The following is a 19668-nucleotide window of genomic DNA, read 5'->3' on the forward strand; positions in this document are numbered from 1 at the left end:
AACGGATTCAAACCGAGGCAACGACGTCTCTGAGGACGAGACGTCTTTAAGAAGAAGAACATGGTGAGAACAGAGGACGTGTGGCTCAACGTCTGGGAAACACGGTCGTCCTCCACCGACTCCTGGACTTGGAGAGACTGCTGTTGGAAACTTGATTCATTTTTTTTTTTTTTTTATATAACTCCCAAACACACTGGTCCACAGCCGGCCTTGGTTTTGCCAATGTATCATTCACAACTCTCTATCTCGGAAATATGCCGGATGTATTGAGTAAAACTGATATTTATCTTCTAAGGGTCTTGCTGGCTGCAAGTAACAAGGCCATCACAGAATGCTGGCTCCAGAAAAAAGCTGTAATATTGTAAAACAAGCGCATGTCTTAGAACTAATGACTTACTCAGTCCGACTTGATGGCAGAAATGGCCAATGATGTGTTGTGTAGGGATGTCCGATATTGGAAATTTGCCAACATCCGATATGCCGATTGTTATGAACTCCCCTGGGAGATGTGAAGCAGGTGAAGTGTAAGGGCCAGGTGAGGTCAAGGTAGACTGATCCACAAATGCACAGCACAAACATATCATGAGATGGGAAGTAGCTCACTTAACCCAATGAGTGGGCGGAGTTTGGGTGACCTATATCACCTGGGCTGGAGGCGGAAGTGAAGGACTTCCGGGGTTTCGAGACGAAGAGCGGCAGGTCGTCACGAGGAGAGACGACGCTGGCGAGAGACACACATCCACACACCGCACTGGAGTCACACACCAAATGAACTAAGCACCAAGTGCCGAGTCGAGCGAGCTGGCCGGCTGTGGAGCTGCTGTGGCGTGTAGTGACGGGGACGCCCTGAGCTATGGCCTCGCCGAGTCCGGTCGCGCCGGGTCGTACCGGGCCTAGAACCAGCGAGGTCTGGTATTATTGTCTGGCCTCATAACCAGCCCGGACAGTAAAACAGCTACAGCAGAGCAGGTACGAGGCGGAGGCCCCGGGCTCGAAGACCCGGGCTGGTGTCACACGCTCCCCCAGGGCCGTTTAACCTCCACCTCTGGAAACCACAGCCCCCCCCACCCCCCAACCAGCCCCTGGTCCGTCCAATTTGGACGAACCAGGAAGAGGAGCTTCCTGGAGGTATTTGGATGTTTTTTGGTGTGTCTTTTTGTTACGAAGACAGTTGGTATCCATTTGCAACCGTCATATGGACATGCACTGCTACGCCGAGACCCCCTGTAACTCAGAGAAGCCACGGAGGACTCTGAAACTTCTCCCAGCCCTTAGTCCACATGAGGGGGAGGAGATAATGAGTGAAATTTGAATTTTGGGTGAACTATCCCTTTAATATCTATGATCATTATTCATATCAATAACCTGCGGCCCTCGGAGGTCTCAATTTCTTCGTTCTGTCTAAAATCCGGGCCTAGAAGCGGTAATTACGGAGCGGGTAAGTGAAGCAACTCCCATGCTCAGGTAGATACACACACCTACAGACAGGTACACAAAGTCACGTCTATGCATACACTTGAGAGAGAGATAACCACAGGAGCAAGCGGGAGGTTTCAGGACAGGCATAGTTTAATAAACGAGCTAACGTAATATCATGTTTCATGTATCAATGCAGTCCCGTTTGTCCGCGTGCGTTACACCGATGTTGTCCAGCACTATAATTTCCAATTTCTGATAATAACCGATACCGACATGCAGCTTTTTTTCCCCAAAAAAACTAATTAATATCTTATCTCCTGTCAGGAAATGAACACATTACTGTATGACTACTTTTATTGTGAAGCCCCACTGGATGCATTCAACAAATTACATGTCTGCTCTCTGCCTGGCTCATTGAAACAGCCAATCATATCACTGGACGCTACAGGCGAACAGCCAATCATTTAACAGCTTGTGTGTCTGTTTACAACAGAACAGCTGTAGTGAGAACACTTGGACTGTTATTGTGCGTCTGAAGCAGCCGTGGCAGTGGCAATACTTAAGTTATTGGTTATCGGATTTCATTATCGGCAGAAAAACCAATAACGATATGGACAGATATTATTTTTTATGTGAATGAAGTACATTGAGCTACAATAATTGTATGAAATGTGCTATACAAATACAGTTTTTATTATCATTATTATTACTGAAGATACTTTTTCTTAATATTGTAAAACAATTGCATGTTCTAGACTGTGTTATTATTATTATGTGTTGTGTATGGCATTCTGTCACCCTGAGACCTATAATTTGGGAAATTGTTCAGTGTTTTGTACTTGTCTTTCATTTAACCTTTTATCTCTGTATTAAAATATGAAAATGTCTCTATAAATAAAGAGTTTAAAAGAAGAAGAAGAAGAAGAGGAGGAGGAGAAGCGGTGGCGCTCTCTGCTCAGCATGTGGCACCGATAAGAGGCTCTGAACCTCTCAACGCGGCCGACGGGGAGCAGAGGTCAGCCCCTTAGCTAATGGTGCATACACTACATACAGAAAACATACATGGCCCACATACATGAGCAACCAAAACATACACAGACCTACATTTTATAATGCAAACACAGGAGGAAGATAAAACCCTTCAGGGCAAGAAGCTTTTACACTCTGAGTTATTTGACCTTTTTCTTGAGTTTGAAGGAAAAACATTGATCTGAAAAATAATCCTTCTCCTTCTCCAAAACAGATTCATAAAGATATTAAGATAACAAACATTTGGTCATTGTTGATTCTGTGTTTCCTGTGTTTGATACAGCGTCACAGTTACAACGTGTCCCATTTCTTTAATCTGACGTCATTTATTAGAGCCATTTTCGCATATTTTGTTTGATATTATTATCATTAATATTATTGAACTGGAGAATAACTGTTTGGATGAAGAGAGCCACAATGTTTTCAGACCGTCTCTTTTTTTGTTTTATTTTAGTCTTAAGTTGTGGACACAAATAAAATGTTTTGTTTCTGCAGAGAGGCAGCGATTGTTTTTTATTGAAGCGCGTCACAACCACAGCGAACCCCTGAACAAAGGACGGCAAATAGAAGCTGGTTGGCGGTTAAAAGGCCGCTATATCATTTTTCAGGCGTTTGTGTTTTATTTTGATAGGACAGTTGGAAGAGACAGGAAGTACTAAGCCTACGTGGTTCTGTCCAAGCTGGAGGTTTCTACATGGCATTCAGACTTGTTTTTTTTTCCATCAACCTGCTTCATGAAACAACGCAAGTTACTGTGTCGTCACTGTTTCCTGAGACCAGTCCATCAGACAGCAGTTCTAATCTGTTCTTATCCCCGATGTGCAATTATTTGAATCTGTTTTATGTAATGGTTGTTGTTTTTGTACGAGATGCTGCTGCTGTGACACTACAGTTTGTTTTATGGATTAATAAAGTATCTTCAACTTGAACCTGACTTTCCATGTTGTTCAGATAAGAAGGTTTGATTGGTCCGTCAACTCATTCTTGGTTTTCTGTTCAAGGCCAGAAGGACTATCAAACCAAATCAATTCTTTCATTTCCCTCCACCAGGTCACAGACAGAGGTCCAGACTGACTTCAGACAGAATCTGCCTTAATTCAATTCACAAGTTTTACATTGAGTTCCTAAAACATCCACGGTCCTTGAACGCAGCTTGAACAACAGTAGACGTTCATGTAGCTCTTACCTGCCAGGAGATACTGATGGTACTGCACCAGGTCCGAGGCCAGAACCAGCGGGTGGTTGGAGTTGAACGGCGGCTGCAGCTCGTTCCACTGAGGAGTTCTGTTGAGTTCAAATTCAAGTTCAAGTTCAAGTTCAAGTTCATTTATATAGCATGTTTAAAAACAACCATTGTTGACCAAAGTGCTGTACAAGTCATATCAGACACATAATATCAAACACATTCAGACTCAGATCCATACGCACACACAAATAAACAGTTCCACAGCGTACATAGCTGAGTTTCCCATATTAACCCACAATGAAGGCCAGCGAGAAAAAGTAGGTCTTGAGCATAGACTGTAAAAAATATGGACGTAACATCCGTGACGTCACTCATTGGTTTTGGGGAGTCGTTTTTGTGACTCCAATATGGCGGCCTGAACAGCGCCATGTTGGATTGGTCGGCCGAGAACCCGCCCACTGGCCTCGGAACAGCTGTCCACGGAGCTGCTCGGACCTGTCACTCAACGTTTCCGCGCCCTAATTGGCCAGAGTTTTAACCTAATAACAGTAAAACGGTAGAGTTAAAAAAAAATTCACCCCCCTCAGAGTGTGTGCGGGGGTAGAAACTTTCGATTGAGACCAAAAAACGTGATGGCACCAGGCTTTGATCATGTTTATTGAGGATGTAAAGTCTGCGATTTTAACATGGGGGTCTATGGGGAATGCTGCTTTCTGACCCGACCCCCCAGTGACAGCCGAGGGGATTGCAGTTTTTGAAACGCGGAAGTGAGCTTCACTTCTCAGACCGACAACTGCCCCCTTGGTCTTGAGCAAAGACATAAAATTCCACGACATCTTCAGCAGATTTTATGTGTCTAGGGAGCTTGTTCCAGAGCCTGGGTGCTGCCACCGCAAAAGCTCTGTCACCTTGACTTTTTTTCAGATTTTGATCTAGAGACCCCCAGGAGAAGCGTATTTGCTGATCTTGTTTTTCTGGGTGCAACTTGAAAACTTAAAAGGTTGCATAAATAGGGTGGGGCTAGGCCATTTAAGATCTTAAAAACAATCCTAAATTTGACAGGAAGCCAGTGTAGTGAGGCCAAAACTGGTGTGATATGGTCCCTTTCTCTCTTTCCTGTTAAAAAACGGGCAGCTGAATTTTGAACAAGTTGAAGTCGGTGGAGGGTTGAGGAAACACAAACAAGGAGAACCAGGAGAACCTGAGACTCTGGGTTAATGCTGTTGTTACCTGGCCAGGGTCCAGCAGGCCCGGGGGCAGGTGCTGAGCTCCAGAGGCGTATCGTCACTGATCTTCTGGGCGGTGCTGATTGGCCGAGGCTCCAGGACGTGCTCCACCAGGTTACCGTAGCAACTGATGATGTAGAGCGAGTCGACGACCGACTGCCTGGACTGATCTGTGAGGAGGAAGAAGAGAGACAGAGAGAGAGAAACATCCTGTCAAACATTTGGTTTTCCACTCGGTGCCGGAGCAGGAGCAGGAGCAGGAGCAGGAGCAGGAGGAGGACGTGAGCAGCAGAACTTTACCTTTCTCTCTCTTCATGTTGGGGTTGGTGAGGAACCAGGAGCGGGACGAGGCGAAGATGGCCGCCACGCAGAACTCTCCTCCGCTGGACTTGCTCGGGGAGATCTGAGGCGGCGGCTTCGCTTTGCTTCAGGAGGAGGGGGGAGAGAAAAAAATATAAAATAAGAGAGAGATGAGACACAAGAAGGAAACCGACCTGCAGAGTCTGAAGGTCCCAAAGGTGCTCCCTGAAGAGTCTGCACGGCTTAACTCGTCAAACTCTCTTTCTTTGTTTCTTATTATAATTCCTTATTATTTCCCAGAAGCCTCGCTGCCTCCTGTCATTGACTTTTTATCTGCTCTGTAAAGAAATCCAGGAAGTTTCCCCTTGAAGATCTGCAGCTTCACTACAGGAACACCTTTGGATCAGAGCTTCACCTGCAACACAACATCCCACAAAACTGGATGAACGGTGCTTTGCATGCAAGGAGTTCAGCGAGGAGGTGGGGAGTGGGGGGTCGGGTTGGGGGGGGGTTGAAATGCCTGCAAATAAAAGAAGCACCTCAGCAGCATAAAATGAGAAAATCAACTTTGCACAGACACGAATGTGGTGTGGATGCATGAGAGAGGAGAGGGGTAAAATAATAAAACTCAGTCCAAAACAAACAAACACAAAAGACTAAATGTCCTCCTGCAGCCACCGTACGACGTCATCACCGCCAAACTGGGTGATCGATCAGCGCACCTGCTCCTCCACACGGTAGGAACCGGACTCAAACTGAGGCAACGATGTCTCTGAGGACGAGACGTCTTTAAGAAGAAGAACAGGGTGAGAAACACGTTCGTCCTCCATCAACTCCTTGACTCAGAGAGACTTTGTTGAAAAAACTTAATTCCCAAGCAGAAGTCTAAACAGACTGGTTCACAACCGGCCTTGGTCTTGCCCCGCCCCCCCATCCAGGTTTTCTGGAGGGAAGTGGCAAAAATCCTCTCAAAGGAAATGGCCAATGTGTTGTGTAGCGATGTCTCATATTGGAAATTTGCCGATGTTGTCCAGCACTATAATTTCCGATTTCCGATAATAACCGATATGCACCTTTTTTTCCCCCAAAAAACGAATTAATATCATATCTCCTGTCAGGAAATTAACACAATACTGTATGACTACTTTTATTGTGAAGCCCCACTGGATGCATTCAACAAATTAACATTGTTTAGTTGTGATCGATCGATCGATCAGCACACCTGCTCCTCCACACGGTAGGAACCAATAAACCCTGGATCCACACGATCCGAGGGACGTTTTACATGAACGCAGGCACGCAGGGCCGATGACTGGACGGCGGCCTCGGCCTCGTCCTCGTCGGCCTCGGAGGAGAAACTCTATTAGGAGTTATTGGATTATTCAGCATGTCAGGACTGTTTGAGAGGAAGCGGACACAGAGAGGGTTTTCAGCTGCAGTGGAGCTGCGGCGCATATGGAACTGATCAGAGAACAGTAGCGAGGTCTGGTATTATTGTCTGGCCTCATAACCAGCCCGGACAGTAAAACAGCTACAGCAGAGCAGGTACGAGGCGGAGGCCCTGGGCTCGAAGACCCGGGCTGGTGTCACACGCTCCCCCAGGGCCGTTTAACCTCCACCTCTGGAAACCACAGCCCAACCCCCCCCCCCACCCCCCCAACCAGCCCCTCGTCCGAACCAGGAAGAGGAGCTTCCTGGAGGTATTTGGATGTTTTTTGGTGTGTCTTTTTGTTACGAAGACAGTTGGTATCCATTTGCAACCGTTACTGTATATGGACATGCACTGCTACGCCGAGACCCCCTGTAACTCAGAGAAGCCACGGAGGACTCTGAAACTTCTCCCAGCCCTTAGTCCACATGAGGGGGAGTAGATAATGAGTGCAATTTCAATTTTGGGTGAACTATCCCTTTAATATCTATGATCATTATTCATATCAATAACCTGCGGCCCTCGGAGGTCTCAATTTCTACGTTCTGTCTAAAATTCACCCTTTAAAAGGAAACTTTTCTATAAGAACAACAACAAAGTATTTTCCATCAGGAGCCAAACAAGTTCACCAACGTCTATAGGTTCATATAAAAAAAATTGTGAAATCCCAGATCAGTGCTGCACAGTTTTCCCTCCAAGGAAAGCAGATGGACAGAGGAACGAGACACACTGACACCAACATGGAGGACGAGTGTGAACCTGCCGAGGTTCTTCACAGAGGAACATGAAGAAGGTTCACGGCTGAAGAACAGGAAACATTCCCCTGACTCTGAATCTGTCCTCAAAGCCTCTGTGGTTCAGCAGCTTCAACAACCCAGGAAACACAAAAATCCCTCAGGGGTGAGAGGAGAAAACACCGAGATCTTCTGAGCTCCTCACAGGACGAGTTTGGTGACTTTGGAAGACAAAGAACAAATCGAATCCGACAAGTTTCCCTGAAGAGACGACGACACATCAGCACAAAGACGAGAGATTATTGTTTCAAGTTGTTAGAGAAGGACGGAGCGACCTCACACCTTCACACACACCGGCCTCACACACAGGCCGGACTCTGAAGCTGAGAATGAACCGGTCAACGTCAGAAACCCTCGTCGTCTTCTGCTCCCGTTCGTATCGGTCCTGGCAGGAGGAGGAGGAAACCACGGTAACGCCAACCTGGCCTCCATGTTTTCTGTCCAGCGTCGTGTCTCCATGGTTCAGATTTTCTGACATGGCGGAATCCACTCGTGGCCGAGTCGCCTCCTCACGGTCGTATCCCTCCGCCACTCAGACCAAGTCCATGTAGGTCCTGACTTTGACGCTCTGTGAAGACTTGACCTTCGACCTTTAGCCACCACAGTCTCATAAACTCATCCCTGAGTCCTTATGAAGGTTTTTGTCGAAGTTTAAAGACGTTCACGAGAACTAAACTACGTCCTGTGACATCACAGTCACTTTGACGTCTGACCAACGACATGTTTAAACAGTTCATCCTCAAGTAGAGGCTCAACAAATACTAAACAACACAGAGTCACATGCAACAATGCGCACACACTGCAAACACTCAAATATCTTACCCAGAATATTTGTCTTATTTCAGTCAAAATGTCATTTCAAGTCAAAACAAATCTCACTTCATTTAAAATAAGACTCATCACATAAAAAGCAGCTTGTTTTTAGACACTTTTTACTTCTTTCAAGCATATTTTCACTGAAATAAGTAGAAAAATCTGATAGTGGAGCAAGTTTTTCTTCCTTATTACAAGCACAAAAAACTTGCTTTCACTGGCAGATTTTTCTATTTCTCTTATTTCAAGTGAAAATTTGTTTGAAACAAGTGAAAATGATCTAAAAACAAGTTAATTTTTAGGTGATGAGTCTTATTTTAAGTGTAAAGAGATTAGTTTTGACTAGAAATGAGACATTTTGACAAGACAGAAGACGAATATTCTTGGAAAGATTTTGAGTTTTTGCAGTGCAATTGTAGGTCAACAACAGAGGGCCAGACGCTGAATTGAGCCGGACTGGGTCGGTCCAGCAGAACCAGAACCAGGACCAGAACCAGGACCAGAACTCAGAGCTCAGAACTCAGAGCTGCTTGTCTGCAGCCGCCGACGTTTTTCATTCATCTGTGTTTTGGAAATCTCCGGTTTCCTCCTGATCTCAGTTGAAGTGGTTTAAAAGTGTTGAGGTTTCCACAGCTCCAGCAGGAAAAAGAGGAGTGTGTGTGTGTGTGTGTGTGTGTGTGGGGGGGGGGGGGGGTTCTGATCCACATAGCGTGGCGAAGCGGTTGGCAAACGGCACCGCGTTAGGAAAAACTTAACGTAACGTCAATAAATTATGAAACATAAATACACTAACTGGGAACTGGGAGCAGAGGGGGTTGGAGGTGGTGTGTGCGTGTGTGTGTGTGTGTGTGTGTGTGTGTGTGTGTGTGTGTGTGTGTGTGTGTGTGTGTGTGTGTGTGTGTGTGTGTGTGTGTGTGTGTGTGTGTGTGTGTGTGTGTGTGTGGAGGGGGGTTGTATGGATGGATGGATGTCACGGCGACGGCAGCACATCGTCTCTTTTCTCCAGATTTCCTTTTAGCAGGAGTGGAATCCATTTTCTTTACAACTTCACCTCAGCGAGAAGACGACTCGCTTGTCGTTTCCACTTTTAATTTAACCGACGACGACGACTCGGCCGAGCTAATAGCTTTTCCTCAAGGGCTTAATTCAATCTGTGACATCAACCATCAAAGTCCCTTCGCATTACAGCGTCCGGGGGGCCAACGTGAGGCGCCTCCAAGGGGGGAGGAGGGGGAGGAGGGGGGTGGGGGGGGGGAGTGAGTCCGGTGGCGACTTCCATTTATTTCCTGGGTCCTGGTGGAAAACAAACCTCTTTCAGTGTCGGATCAACATCAAACGTTGGAGGTGAAAACACGTATTTTCCTCCTCATGAGCCCAAAAACTCTGAGTGTGTTGGTGTCAGAGAAGAGGAGGAAATAAAACAAGAAGAAGTCTTTTAACGTTGCATCATCATCGCCATCGCCGTGGTCGTCATGGTCGCCGGCGTCTCCGGTTACGCACCGTTAGAGAAGCAGCTCAGGGTTGAAGTGGGACGAGGAGGAGGAGGAGGCTAATGATGTGTACCTTTGAAAAGTATACGCATGGAAATCACTGAGGGCCAAGGAGGAGGAGGAGGAGGAGGAGGAGGAAGGAGAGAGAGAGGGAAGGCTTCAATTAAAACGTAAGAGTGAGTGAGCTACCACAACAAAAGAGGAAACCCAAGTCGCCTCCACATGCTCTTCATTTCATTTCATTTCATTTCATTTCTCAAGTCAACGGGGACGAGTTCACTCAGTCGTCTCTGCACAAAGTGACGCCGCCATTATGGATCTGCTCTGACTCCGCCCCCCGGCGACGACAAGAAGAAGAAGAAGCTCCGTTAACAACAAAGATGCCGATGACTGAGATGAAGTTCAGAAGATGAAGAAACTGTTTTGAGTCACTTCTTGCTCTTCAGTCGAGTTTGTTTCCTGCAGAGCTGCACCGACGACATGATCAATAATCAAAGCCATTGATTGTTGATTGATCTATTCATGAAAATCGATCATTTGGTTCAAAAGTCTGTTTTTCATTAATCAGTAATCCCCCCAATCAACAAAGTGAAGTGTTCCTCTCAGCTCTGAATGAGCCGTTCATATCATTCATATCTACATGGAGCGGGTAAGCTCGGTGCTGCTGCCATGTGGTGTCTCCATGGTGACGGTAGGAAACCACGGAAACTCAGCGGAGACACCGGAGCTGTCGGCTCAGGTCGAGGTGGCGTCTGTGAAAAGTCACCGTGGTAACGCAGTGAGGAGGAATGGAGCGTTACACTGATGCTGCATTCACCTGTAGTCGGGCAGACGGCCGTCGCTAACAAACCAGATGTCATTTTAGTCACAGAAGTCCAGAGAAGTCGGGTAAACAATACGACATCGCCAAGACAACACGGTGTCACGTGTATTGTTTTACCTCGTGCTGACAGACCACTTGTTTACATAGAGGCTTGTTTATGCCGTTACCTGCAGCAGCTGTCGTCCGTCTGCTGTCTGCCCAATTTCACGTGAATGCAGCATGAAAAATACGATTGAGTTGCTTGCGATATACAACCACAACGCTAGATGGGAGGAATTCCTACACAATGGACCTTTAAAGTGTTAAATGTTTGAACCTGTAAGTGTTTGCAACAGGAAAATCAGCTGATTGATCCGTTATTGGAAAGTTCTTCTCCCTAATATTGATGAGATCGGGCCCAGAGAGGTGACAGACTCACCTGTCAATCACCTGACTCGTCCAAACGGAGGAGCAATGAAGCAACATGAACAGACTCCGACCAGAGGAAGCATCACATGACACCGTCACATGACCACACTGCTACACACATCAACACACACACAGAGACACACATCTGACATCTGAGAATAAAGAAGGAAAATGTGAACAACATGTGTTTCACACGAAGGGCGTCGTCGCTCTTGGAAAACACCACGGAGGAACAAGACGACACAGACAGGAAGAAGTCGGACATGTCGTCTCTCCAGTGGGAGGGAGGGAGGGGAGGAGGGGGACGAATCAATCAATCAAATAAAAACTGCTGCTCCAGAACTATGGATAGAAAATATGCATGAAGGAAACAAAACAAGAAGAAGAAGAAGAAGAAGAAAAGGAAACAAGAAACACTCCAACAACCAGGAGGAGGAGGTGGGGGTGAGGAGAAGGAGGGGGGAGGTGGAGGAGAAGGTGGAGGAGGGGGGGGGGGGGGGGGGTGAGTGTGTGTACAGTAACATGCTGCTGAGGGAGAAGCAAAAACTCACCATGGAGTTTTAATGGCAAAACATCCTGCCCCAAAGAGGTAGGGTCTTCATGGGGGGGGGGGGGCAGTGGAGGGGGGGCAGAGGGGGATGGAAGGGGCGTGGAGGGGGGAAGAGGAGGAGGAGGGGTGTGTGTGTGTGTGTGTGTGTGTGTGTGTGTGTGTGTGTGTGTGTGTGTGTGGGAGGGAGGGATGGAGGAGGTGGATACAGAGATAGACGGAAAAACCATTATTAAACTAGCAAACACACTTTTCACATTACATACAGAGTGACGTGTGTGTGTGTGTGTGTGTGTGTGTGTGTGTGTGTGTGTGTGTGTGTGTGTGTGTGTGTGTGTGTGTGTGTGTGTGTGTGTGTGTGTGTGTGTGTGTGTGTGTGTGTGTGTGTGTGTGTGTGTGTGTGTGTGTGTGAGGAAACCACGGCGACGAGCTGATGATTCATCAGTAAAGTGTGATACCATGAATCTGGCAGATGGAGCCTGTCCCTCTTCTTCTGCAGACATCCATCATCACCCCCCCCCCCATGTGTGTGTGTGTGTGCGTGTGCCTAAAAGTTACACACACACACACACAGACTTTAAAAGAGTGTGTCCATGTGCAGTGTAAATAACACACACACAGACACACACACACGATGAGATTGTTGAGATTGAGAAAGAAGAAGTTTGTGTCCAGTTTGTTTGCATGAGACACTGTGTGTATTTATGGCCATGCATTGTCCTGTGGACGTGTGCGTTTGCTGGGATTGTGTTAACAAGTACACACCGGGTAAGTGTGTGTGTGTGTCTGTCAGTGTGTGTGTGTTTACCAGACATGAGCAGAGGGAGTGTGTTCCTGTGTTTACTCTGTGTGTCCAGAGATAGTGACAGAGCTGCGTAAACAGTTTACAGTAAATAAGCCTGTTCCCTGCAGCAATAAAGGTCCGATGAGACTGAACTCTGTCCCCCACCCCCCCTAACCCCCCCTAACCCCCCACCGGCCGGACACACTCCTCCACCCCCCCATCCTACCCTCTCCTACCCCCCCCCCCCCCCCCCCCCACCCACCCCCGATGAGACTCATCCGTGGCCAAAGAAAGCAGCTCCGACCACCACACACACTCTGTCCAATTAGTCCTGGTGAACGTCCATGTGGAGAGGAGATGTCCTCTGGAGGGGAGGGGGGGGGGGGTTACGATCTCGCCCCAGAATGTCTCACTCCTGGGGGGTTGGCGGTGGGTGTAATGGAGGCCGCTGCTGCCCCCCCTGCTGGGCCGACGCTCCGGCCCCCCAGCTGGGTAAATGGATGGACGCTGATGGAAGTGGGAGAGTGATGATGGACCAATGGGAGGAGGAGGAGGAGGAGGTGGGGGGAGTGGGGGGGTCACATGCTGCTACATGTAACTTTACAAGTTCCTCTGAACTAGTTTGAGTTCAGTTTAAAGGGGAACTGTGCAAGTCCACTCAATTTTCCTCTGTTTTGGTTACGCTCCTCTCCTCCATGTGCATTTGTTTACAACTAAGCCGGCGAAAAATCAATAAATGGAGCGGTGGATAAGGTTACATAACATATAGGATGTTAAGGCGTGTGTGTTTGTGTCGTCTTAACCGTCATAAACAAAAGATTACGGGTTACGGAGCGCGTTTGTGTTGCGGTGTGCAGAGATGAGAGCTGGGACACCGGGGCGGCGACCGAGGTACTAAACTGATGTTGCAAGGTTGGTTTTCAGCCGTGAGACGCCGGGTGAAGACAGAGAGACTCCGTTCTCACTCGTAACAAGTCACAAGTCATGTAGTTAACGATCACAATTAATCCAGAGGTTTTTAATGAAGGTGAAAATGTAGCAGAGCCACGGGAGAAATCCTGCTTAGTTCCTCTTTCAAGTTTCAGCTGCAGCTCAGACTATTGATTATAGATGATTTAGGGATGGCCGATATTTGCAGATATCTGATATGCCGATGTTGTCCAGCATCTTGATTTCCGATTATAACCAATACCAAAATGCATCTTTTTTTCCCAAAAAACGAACTATTAACATATCTCCTGTCAGGAATTGACACAGTAGCTACTGTATGTCTGATATTACACTTTTTTGCTGATATCGGCCGATATTATTTTAATTTACCACTGGATTAAAGTGATTTTGTAATTCATTAAAAATTTTAATAAAGTGGAGCCTGTTGCATATTAAGTATTATCACTAATAGATTAAACGGGTGTTACACTAAGTTACAATAAATGTCATGCTACCACATGTTTACTGGGTTTCTCAGAAACCATGATTAATATTATTATTAAACGGACTCCAAGGAGTTTGTTATAAAGGTTCATATTATATTATGATGGACCTGCAGTAAACCACATGAAAATGTTGAGAAAAGGAAAAATAAAAATGCTCGGAGAGAGAGAGAGAGTCGACCTCACTCATTCACACGTTTCTCTGTGGCGGCGGCTCAGCGCTGTGGGAGAGCGAGGGCCGGCCGGTGATTTGTGTCCTTAAAGCCGCTCTCTGGCTTTGTGCTCTGTGTGACAATGGCTCTTACAGACGTATTACAGTAATCTGGAGGCACATCTGCGGCGGGTCACGGGGGCTCGCCGCCGCCCCGCCGCTCCCATCACCTCGCCTGCTCTCCGCTCTCTCTCTCTCGGCTTTTAAACTGGAAAATGACATGAGAGGGATTTGGACGAGTGGTGGTGGTGTTGTTGTTTGCTGTGTGACAATCTTTCCATTTGGATTTTCATTTGTCTGCGTTAAAGTCAGACCATGTGTGTGTGTGTGTGTGTGTGTGTGTGTGTGTGTGTGTGTGTGTGTGTGTGTGTGTGTGTGTGTGTGTGTGTGTGTGTGTGTGTGTGTGTGTGTAGATGGGGATAAGTGTGCCAGAGTTTCACAAATCCCAAATTTGACACTGCCGGGCATTTGGACGAGTTAAATCTGTCCGTGACAGAACATTTTCTCTCTCAATCTTTGTCACAGATTAAAGCCACCACCGCCGACATGCAACGTTTTCACATCATTTGGGATTTTCTGTCTTTTTTTTCTCTCCCCTCTTCCTCGGGATTTAATTAATCTCAGTCCGGCCTTTCGACGCCCAAATTTGGTCGAACAGGAAACGAGAGGCCGACGACTCGTCTCCAGGTTTTTGTGAAAGACGTGGCTGAACTCCTCAGCTCCTTGACCTGGGTTTCTCAGAAACTATGATTAATATTATTATTAAACAGACTCTAAGGAGTTTGTATTTGGTTCTAAAAGAGTCCCATATTAATGTGGATGAATCTACGTTACCACTTGTTAACGGGTCCATTTTAGATAAATATATCGTTTTGTCTTTATAGTTATTCTGATATTATTATTTAGTGGTTGACTCGCCCAGCATTTCCTGCCGCCGTTTATGGTCGGAATTACAACGGTATCTGATCGTCTTCCAACCTCCGACTTCCGTTCTTGATCAATGAAAACATTAACAAGTGGTAACGTAGATTCATCCACATTAATATGAGACTATTTTATAACCAAATACAAACTCCTCAGAGTCCGTTTAATAATAATATTAAGGGAGCTGAGGAGTTCAGCCAAGTCGCTCCTGTTAGTCCTCAACGTCTTTCGCTAAAAACCTGGAGACGAGTCGGCCGCCTCTCGCTTCCTGTTCGACCAAATTTGGGCGTCGAAAGGCCGGACTGAGATTAATTAAATCCCGAGGAAGAGGAGAGAGGGGGAGAGAAAAAAAAAGACAGAAAATCCCAAATGATGGTGAAAACGTTGCATGTCGGCGGCGGTGGCTTTAATCTGTGACAAAGATTGAGAGAGAAAATAAAATGTTGAGGACTAACAAGAGCGACTTGGCTGAACTCGTCAGCTCCCTGACCTGGGAGAAGGGGGGGGGGTTATCAGACGGATGCTGAGCCACATCCGACTTTACCTCCCAAAACAGCACAGTGTGTGTGTGTCTGTCTGTGTGTGTGTAGAGGTTTGTCTTTGATGTTGAGACTCCGAGGCCTCTGAAGACAAACAGCAGCACATTCACACTCTGGTGGTCCAGAGCTGAGTGAAGGCATCTCTGGCCTGCACACACTCACACACACACACGCACACACACGCACACGCTGATGAAGCCTTCACCTAGTGTGTGTGTGTGTGTGTATGTGTGTGTGTTACGGCACAGTGCACACAATGACAGCCTGGTAGGGAATGTAGATTAAGCAGCTGGTGTGTTCCTCTGCTGCCCTGCCAACAGGGATCTGCTCATACAGGTGTAAATACAGCTGCCGGATCATACACACACACACACACACACACATACACACAAAGAGAGTGATGGCTGGCTGCACAGACAGACAGATGGTACTCCTGTGCAACTATAGCGTGAAACCGTACGATATCACCCCCCGCCCCACACACACACACACACACACACACACACACACACACACACACACACACACACACACACACACACACACACACACACACACACACACACACACACACACACACACACACACACACACACACACACACACACACACAGACTCTGGGGGCCAAACCTGCTGCCTCACCCAGTGTGTGTGTTTGTGTACTGGTGCAGCTGTGTGTGTGTGCAGGAGCAGGCCGCACATCTGTGTGTCCTGTTGCATTAAGACTGACGCCTCCGTCGGACTGGAGGGATGGATGGAGGGAGGGAGGGAGGGAGGGAGGGATGGATGGAGGGAGGGAGGGAGGGAGGGATGGATGGATGGATGGATGGATGGATGGATGGATGGATGGATGGATGGATGGATGGATGGTTGATGGAGGGAGGGATGGATGGATGGATGGATGGATGGATGGATGGATGGATGGATGGATGGATGGATGGATGGATGGATGGATGGATGGATGGATGGATGGATGGATTACAACTCTGTCTCTCTGTAATGTTACATGATTATATCATAGCGGGGTGAATGTGCAGGTCCAAACTTGTTTAGGAGTTGTTGGATTGTGTATTTGTTGAGTTTGATGAGGGAAAGGCAAAAGTACAGCGCACCTCCGTTCCGTTAGCTGAGCAGCTCACGTCTCTGCCCCGCCGATCTAAAAACAGCCTGCACAGACACTTAAAGGTAATGAACCTACACCTAATGGCAATAGGCAAATTTGCCAAGATGTTGAACTATCGCTTTAAATGTGTCAAAACGTGAATCAATCAATGAAATCAGTTTCATTGATTGACTAAACTAAACTGAACTGAAGAAACAAATGAAAAATGTGAGGATGAAAGTGAAGATCTCTGCTGAGGTCGAGGTCGTGGCCTCGACTTTGTGTGACGTTAAATATTACAACAGCAAAACCAGATGCAAAACCACAGGTACCAGGTCATCTTCATAAATACACCAGAGCAGCTCATCAGCAACAACAGCGTTTACAAGACAAATCAACTCATAATGACTCCACCTCAACCACAACAGCAGCTACAGCAGTTACAGCAGCTGCAACTACAACTAAACTTCTACAGCTACAACTACAGCAGCTGCAGCATGTTTTCATCTTCTCATCACATATCACAGCAGATAAACCCTTTCAGCAGCTGCTCCGATCATTATTATAGCATTTCCTATTCAAACAGGGCATGAAAATTTCATTTAAATGAAAATATTAAAATGCGCCCAGATATTTGTGGAGCCACCTGTTCTGTATGTAAATGCACCTGGATTCACCGATGCTCTTAAAACTACATGATTTCAATGCAGGGCGAAGGAAGATCCAAGAGACACGGAGGTCGGATGGAGGATGGAGGGATGGGGGTCGGAGGTGAAGTGAAAAAAAAAACAACTTTAAGTTTTTATTTCTGTTTGTGTTTGTGTTGTTCCTGTGGAGGTGAAGAGTTTCAGTCCGTGTCGCTCTGCTTCAGTCGTTTATGCAAAGTCAGAGGGCGGCCCTGAGACAAAAGGAGTCGAGGAGCAACAGCTGGATGTGGATGCGTGACAGGGAGAGGAGGAGGAGGTGGAGGTGTGTGTGCGTGTGTGATACCATCCACTGGCTATTTTGTTTTTACAGTGTGATTAATGGAGGACAGCAGCAAATCAGACGCTGGCGTTAACAACTGTGGGAAACTCCAGTTTTTATCTGACCATCAAACAAATCCAAAATTCAAATATTCAAGGAGGTTCACCTTCCTCCTGCTCCTGAGCCTCTATCTATCTCTATATATTTTAAAGTGATGACTAAACACATTATTTAAGCTCCGTTCAGCTTCTGCATGTGATAAATTCTACTAATCCCAGTGTCCCTTGATCTGATTGGTATTTATCCATCAATAAAGCACAACCATCTGTTTTACAGAGACAACGACATCTGGATGAAAGCTACAGAAGAGATTAAAGGACAATTCCAGGCGAATTCAACTCTGGGGTGTACTTTCCTAACATTTTAGGTCTAGAAGAAGGAATCTGAAGATTTTCAGTTTAATGTCTCCTGTTTTGCGGTAGTTGCATCTGTCCTCGCATCGCCACGGCAGCAATGAATGGGAGTGGATGTAAGTTCCGCTGTTTAGGCTGTTTACAGCCCTCAAAGCCGCAATTTTTCTGCACACACAGCGTCAGATGGCGACTCAAACATGCACCCAGAAGTGTATTTACTTCAAGCAAGCCGACATGTTTGTAAAACTAGATCTAATTCAAAGTCTCCCGGAGTCTCGCGCGAGACCCAGTTGCCGTGCGCGGTGCATTCGGGCGCAGTAGGAGCTACCGCTTGTGTCATAAACACAGGAATATCAACTCTTGACTTGCTTCAAGTGTACATTTCTTTCCACAGACAGCGTCAGGTGGCTACTCAAACATGCGCCGAGAAGTTTTTTTAACTTCAAGCAAGTCAAGAGTTGATATTTCTGTGTTTATGACACAAACGGGAGCTTTCCCACTGCACCGAGCACGGCAACTGGGTCTCGCGCGAGAATCCGGGAGACTTGGAATTAGATCGACTTTTACAAACATGTCGGCTTGCTTGAAGTAAATAAACTTCTGGGTGCATGTTTGAGTCGCCATCTGACGCTGTCTGTTGAAAAAAAATGTGGCTTTGAGGGATGGAAACAGCCTAAACAGCGGAACTTACATCCACTCCCATTCATTGCTGCTGTGGCGATGCGGGGACAGATACAACTAGCGCAAAACAGGAGACATTAAACTGAAAATCTTCAGATTCCTTCTTTTAGACCTAAAATTATAGGAAAATACACCCCGAGTTGAATTCGCCTGGAATTGTCCTTTAAGTAAGTAGAGATTGAGTTGTTAGTTTTTGATCTGATAATTTAATAACATAAAATATTGATATATTTTCCTCCAGATGACTGAATTTACATGTTTATTGTTTTGTTTTGTTTAGTTCTTGCAGGTTTCCACACTCCCACCCCATCACTTTGAAGCTGTATTCACTGGACCTTATTAATATTATTATTATCATCATTATTGCATCTGGTCATGTGACAAATCAAACTCCATTAACCTCGTTTATTGTGATATTTCAGTAAAAATTGTGACGAGATATGAAACTAAATGAACTTGGGGGGCCTGAAGCATGAACATGAATTGACCTGTGGACGGTGTGTGCAGGTGTATAAAGGGTTAATAAATGATTTTTTAACATGTTGAGATGTTTATGAGTTATAACTGTTGATAAAAATGTTCATAAAGACTCAATTTATGTGTTTATACAGCGGTTATAAACGGTTCATTATGAGGTCAGAGCAAAGATAACGTATAAGCACAGAAAGATAGGCCGGTGTGTGTGTGTGTGTGTGTGTGTGTGTGTGTGTGTGTGTGTGTGTGTGTGTGTGTGTGTGTGTGTGTGTGTGTGTGTGTGTGTGTGTGTGTGTGCATGTGTGTGCGTGTGCATGTGTGTGTGTGTGTGTGTGTGTGTGTGACCTACCCGGAGCGCTTGGTGATGGTTCCCAGGGTCATGGGCTGTTTGATCTGGGCCAGCGGCAGCACCACGGTGAGGCTGGGCAGAGGAGACAAACGGGGGTTCCCCATGTTGTTGTTGGTGAAGTTGTTGTACGAGTCCTGGTTGCTCAGCTTGACTGCAACACACACACACAAACACACACAGATTATTATTATTATTATTATTATTATTATGACGAACCAGGGTCTGTCCTCTTCCCAGTTCGTCCAAATTTGACGAACCGGGAAGAGGAGCTTCGAGAAGCTTCCGCTACAAACAAGCTTGAAATATAGACTTATTTAATTTTTTTTCG

The 19668-nt window shown here is 46.4% G+C and overlaps 1 protein-coding gene across 1 annotated transcript in view; it reads right to left on the minus strand.

Annotated features, from left to right (window-relative positions):
- bcas3 (BCAS3 microtubule associated cell migration factor) overlaps positions 1 to 19668 on the minus strand; it is a 430682-nt gene that overhangs the window by 286775 nt on the left and 124239 nt on the right. Inside the window, exons 16-19 of the mRNA XM_083984996.1 lie at positions 19341 to 19491; positions 5161 to 5285; positions 4865 to 5030; positions 3635 to 3732 (exon numbers count right to left, since the gene is read on the minus strand). Coding sequence (XP_083841122.1) covers positions 3635 to 3732; positions 4865 to 5030; positions 5161 to 5285; positions 19341 to 19491 — 540 coding nt within the window. The remainder of the gene's footprint in view (positions 1 to 3634; positions 3733 to 4864; positions 5031 to 5160; positions 5286 to 19340; positions 19492 to 19668) is intronic.

This window comes from Trachurus trachurus (assembly GCF_905171665.1).
Source record: "Trachurus trachurus genome assembly, chromosome: 13".
In the NCBI taxonomy this organism is placed as follows: Eukaryota; Metazoa; Chordata; class Actinopteri; order Carangiformes; family Carangidae; genus Trachurus; species Trachurus trachurus.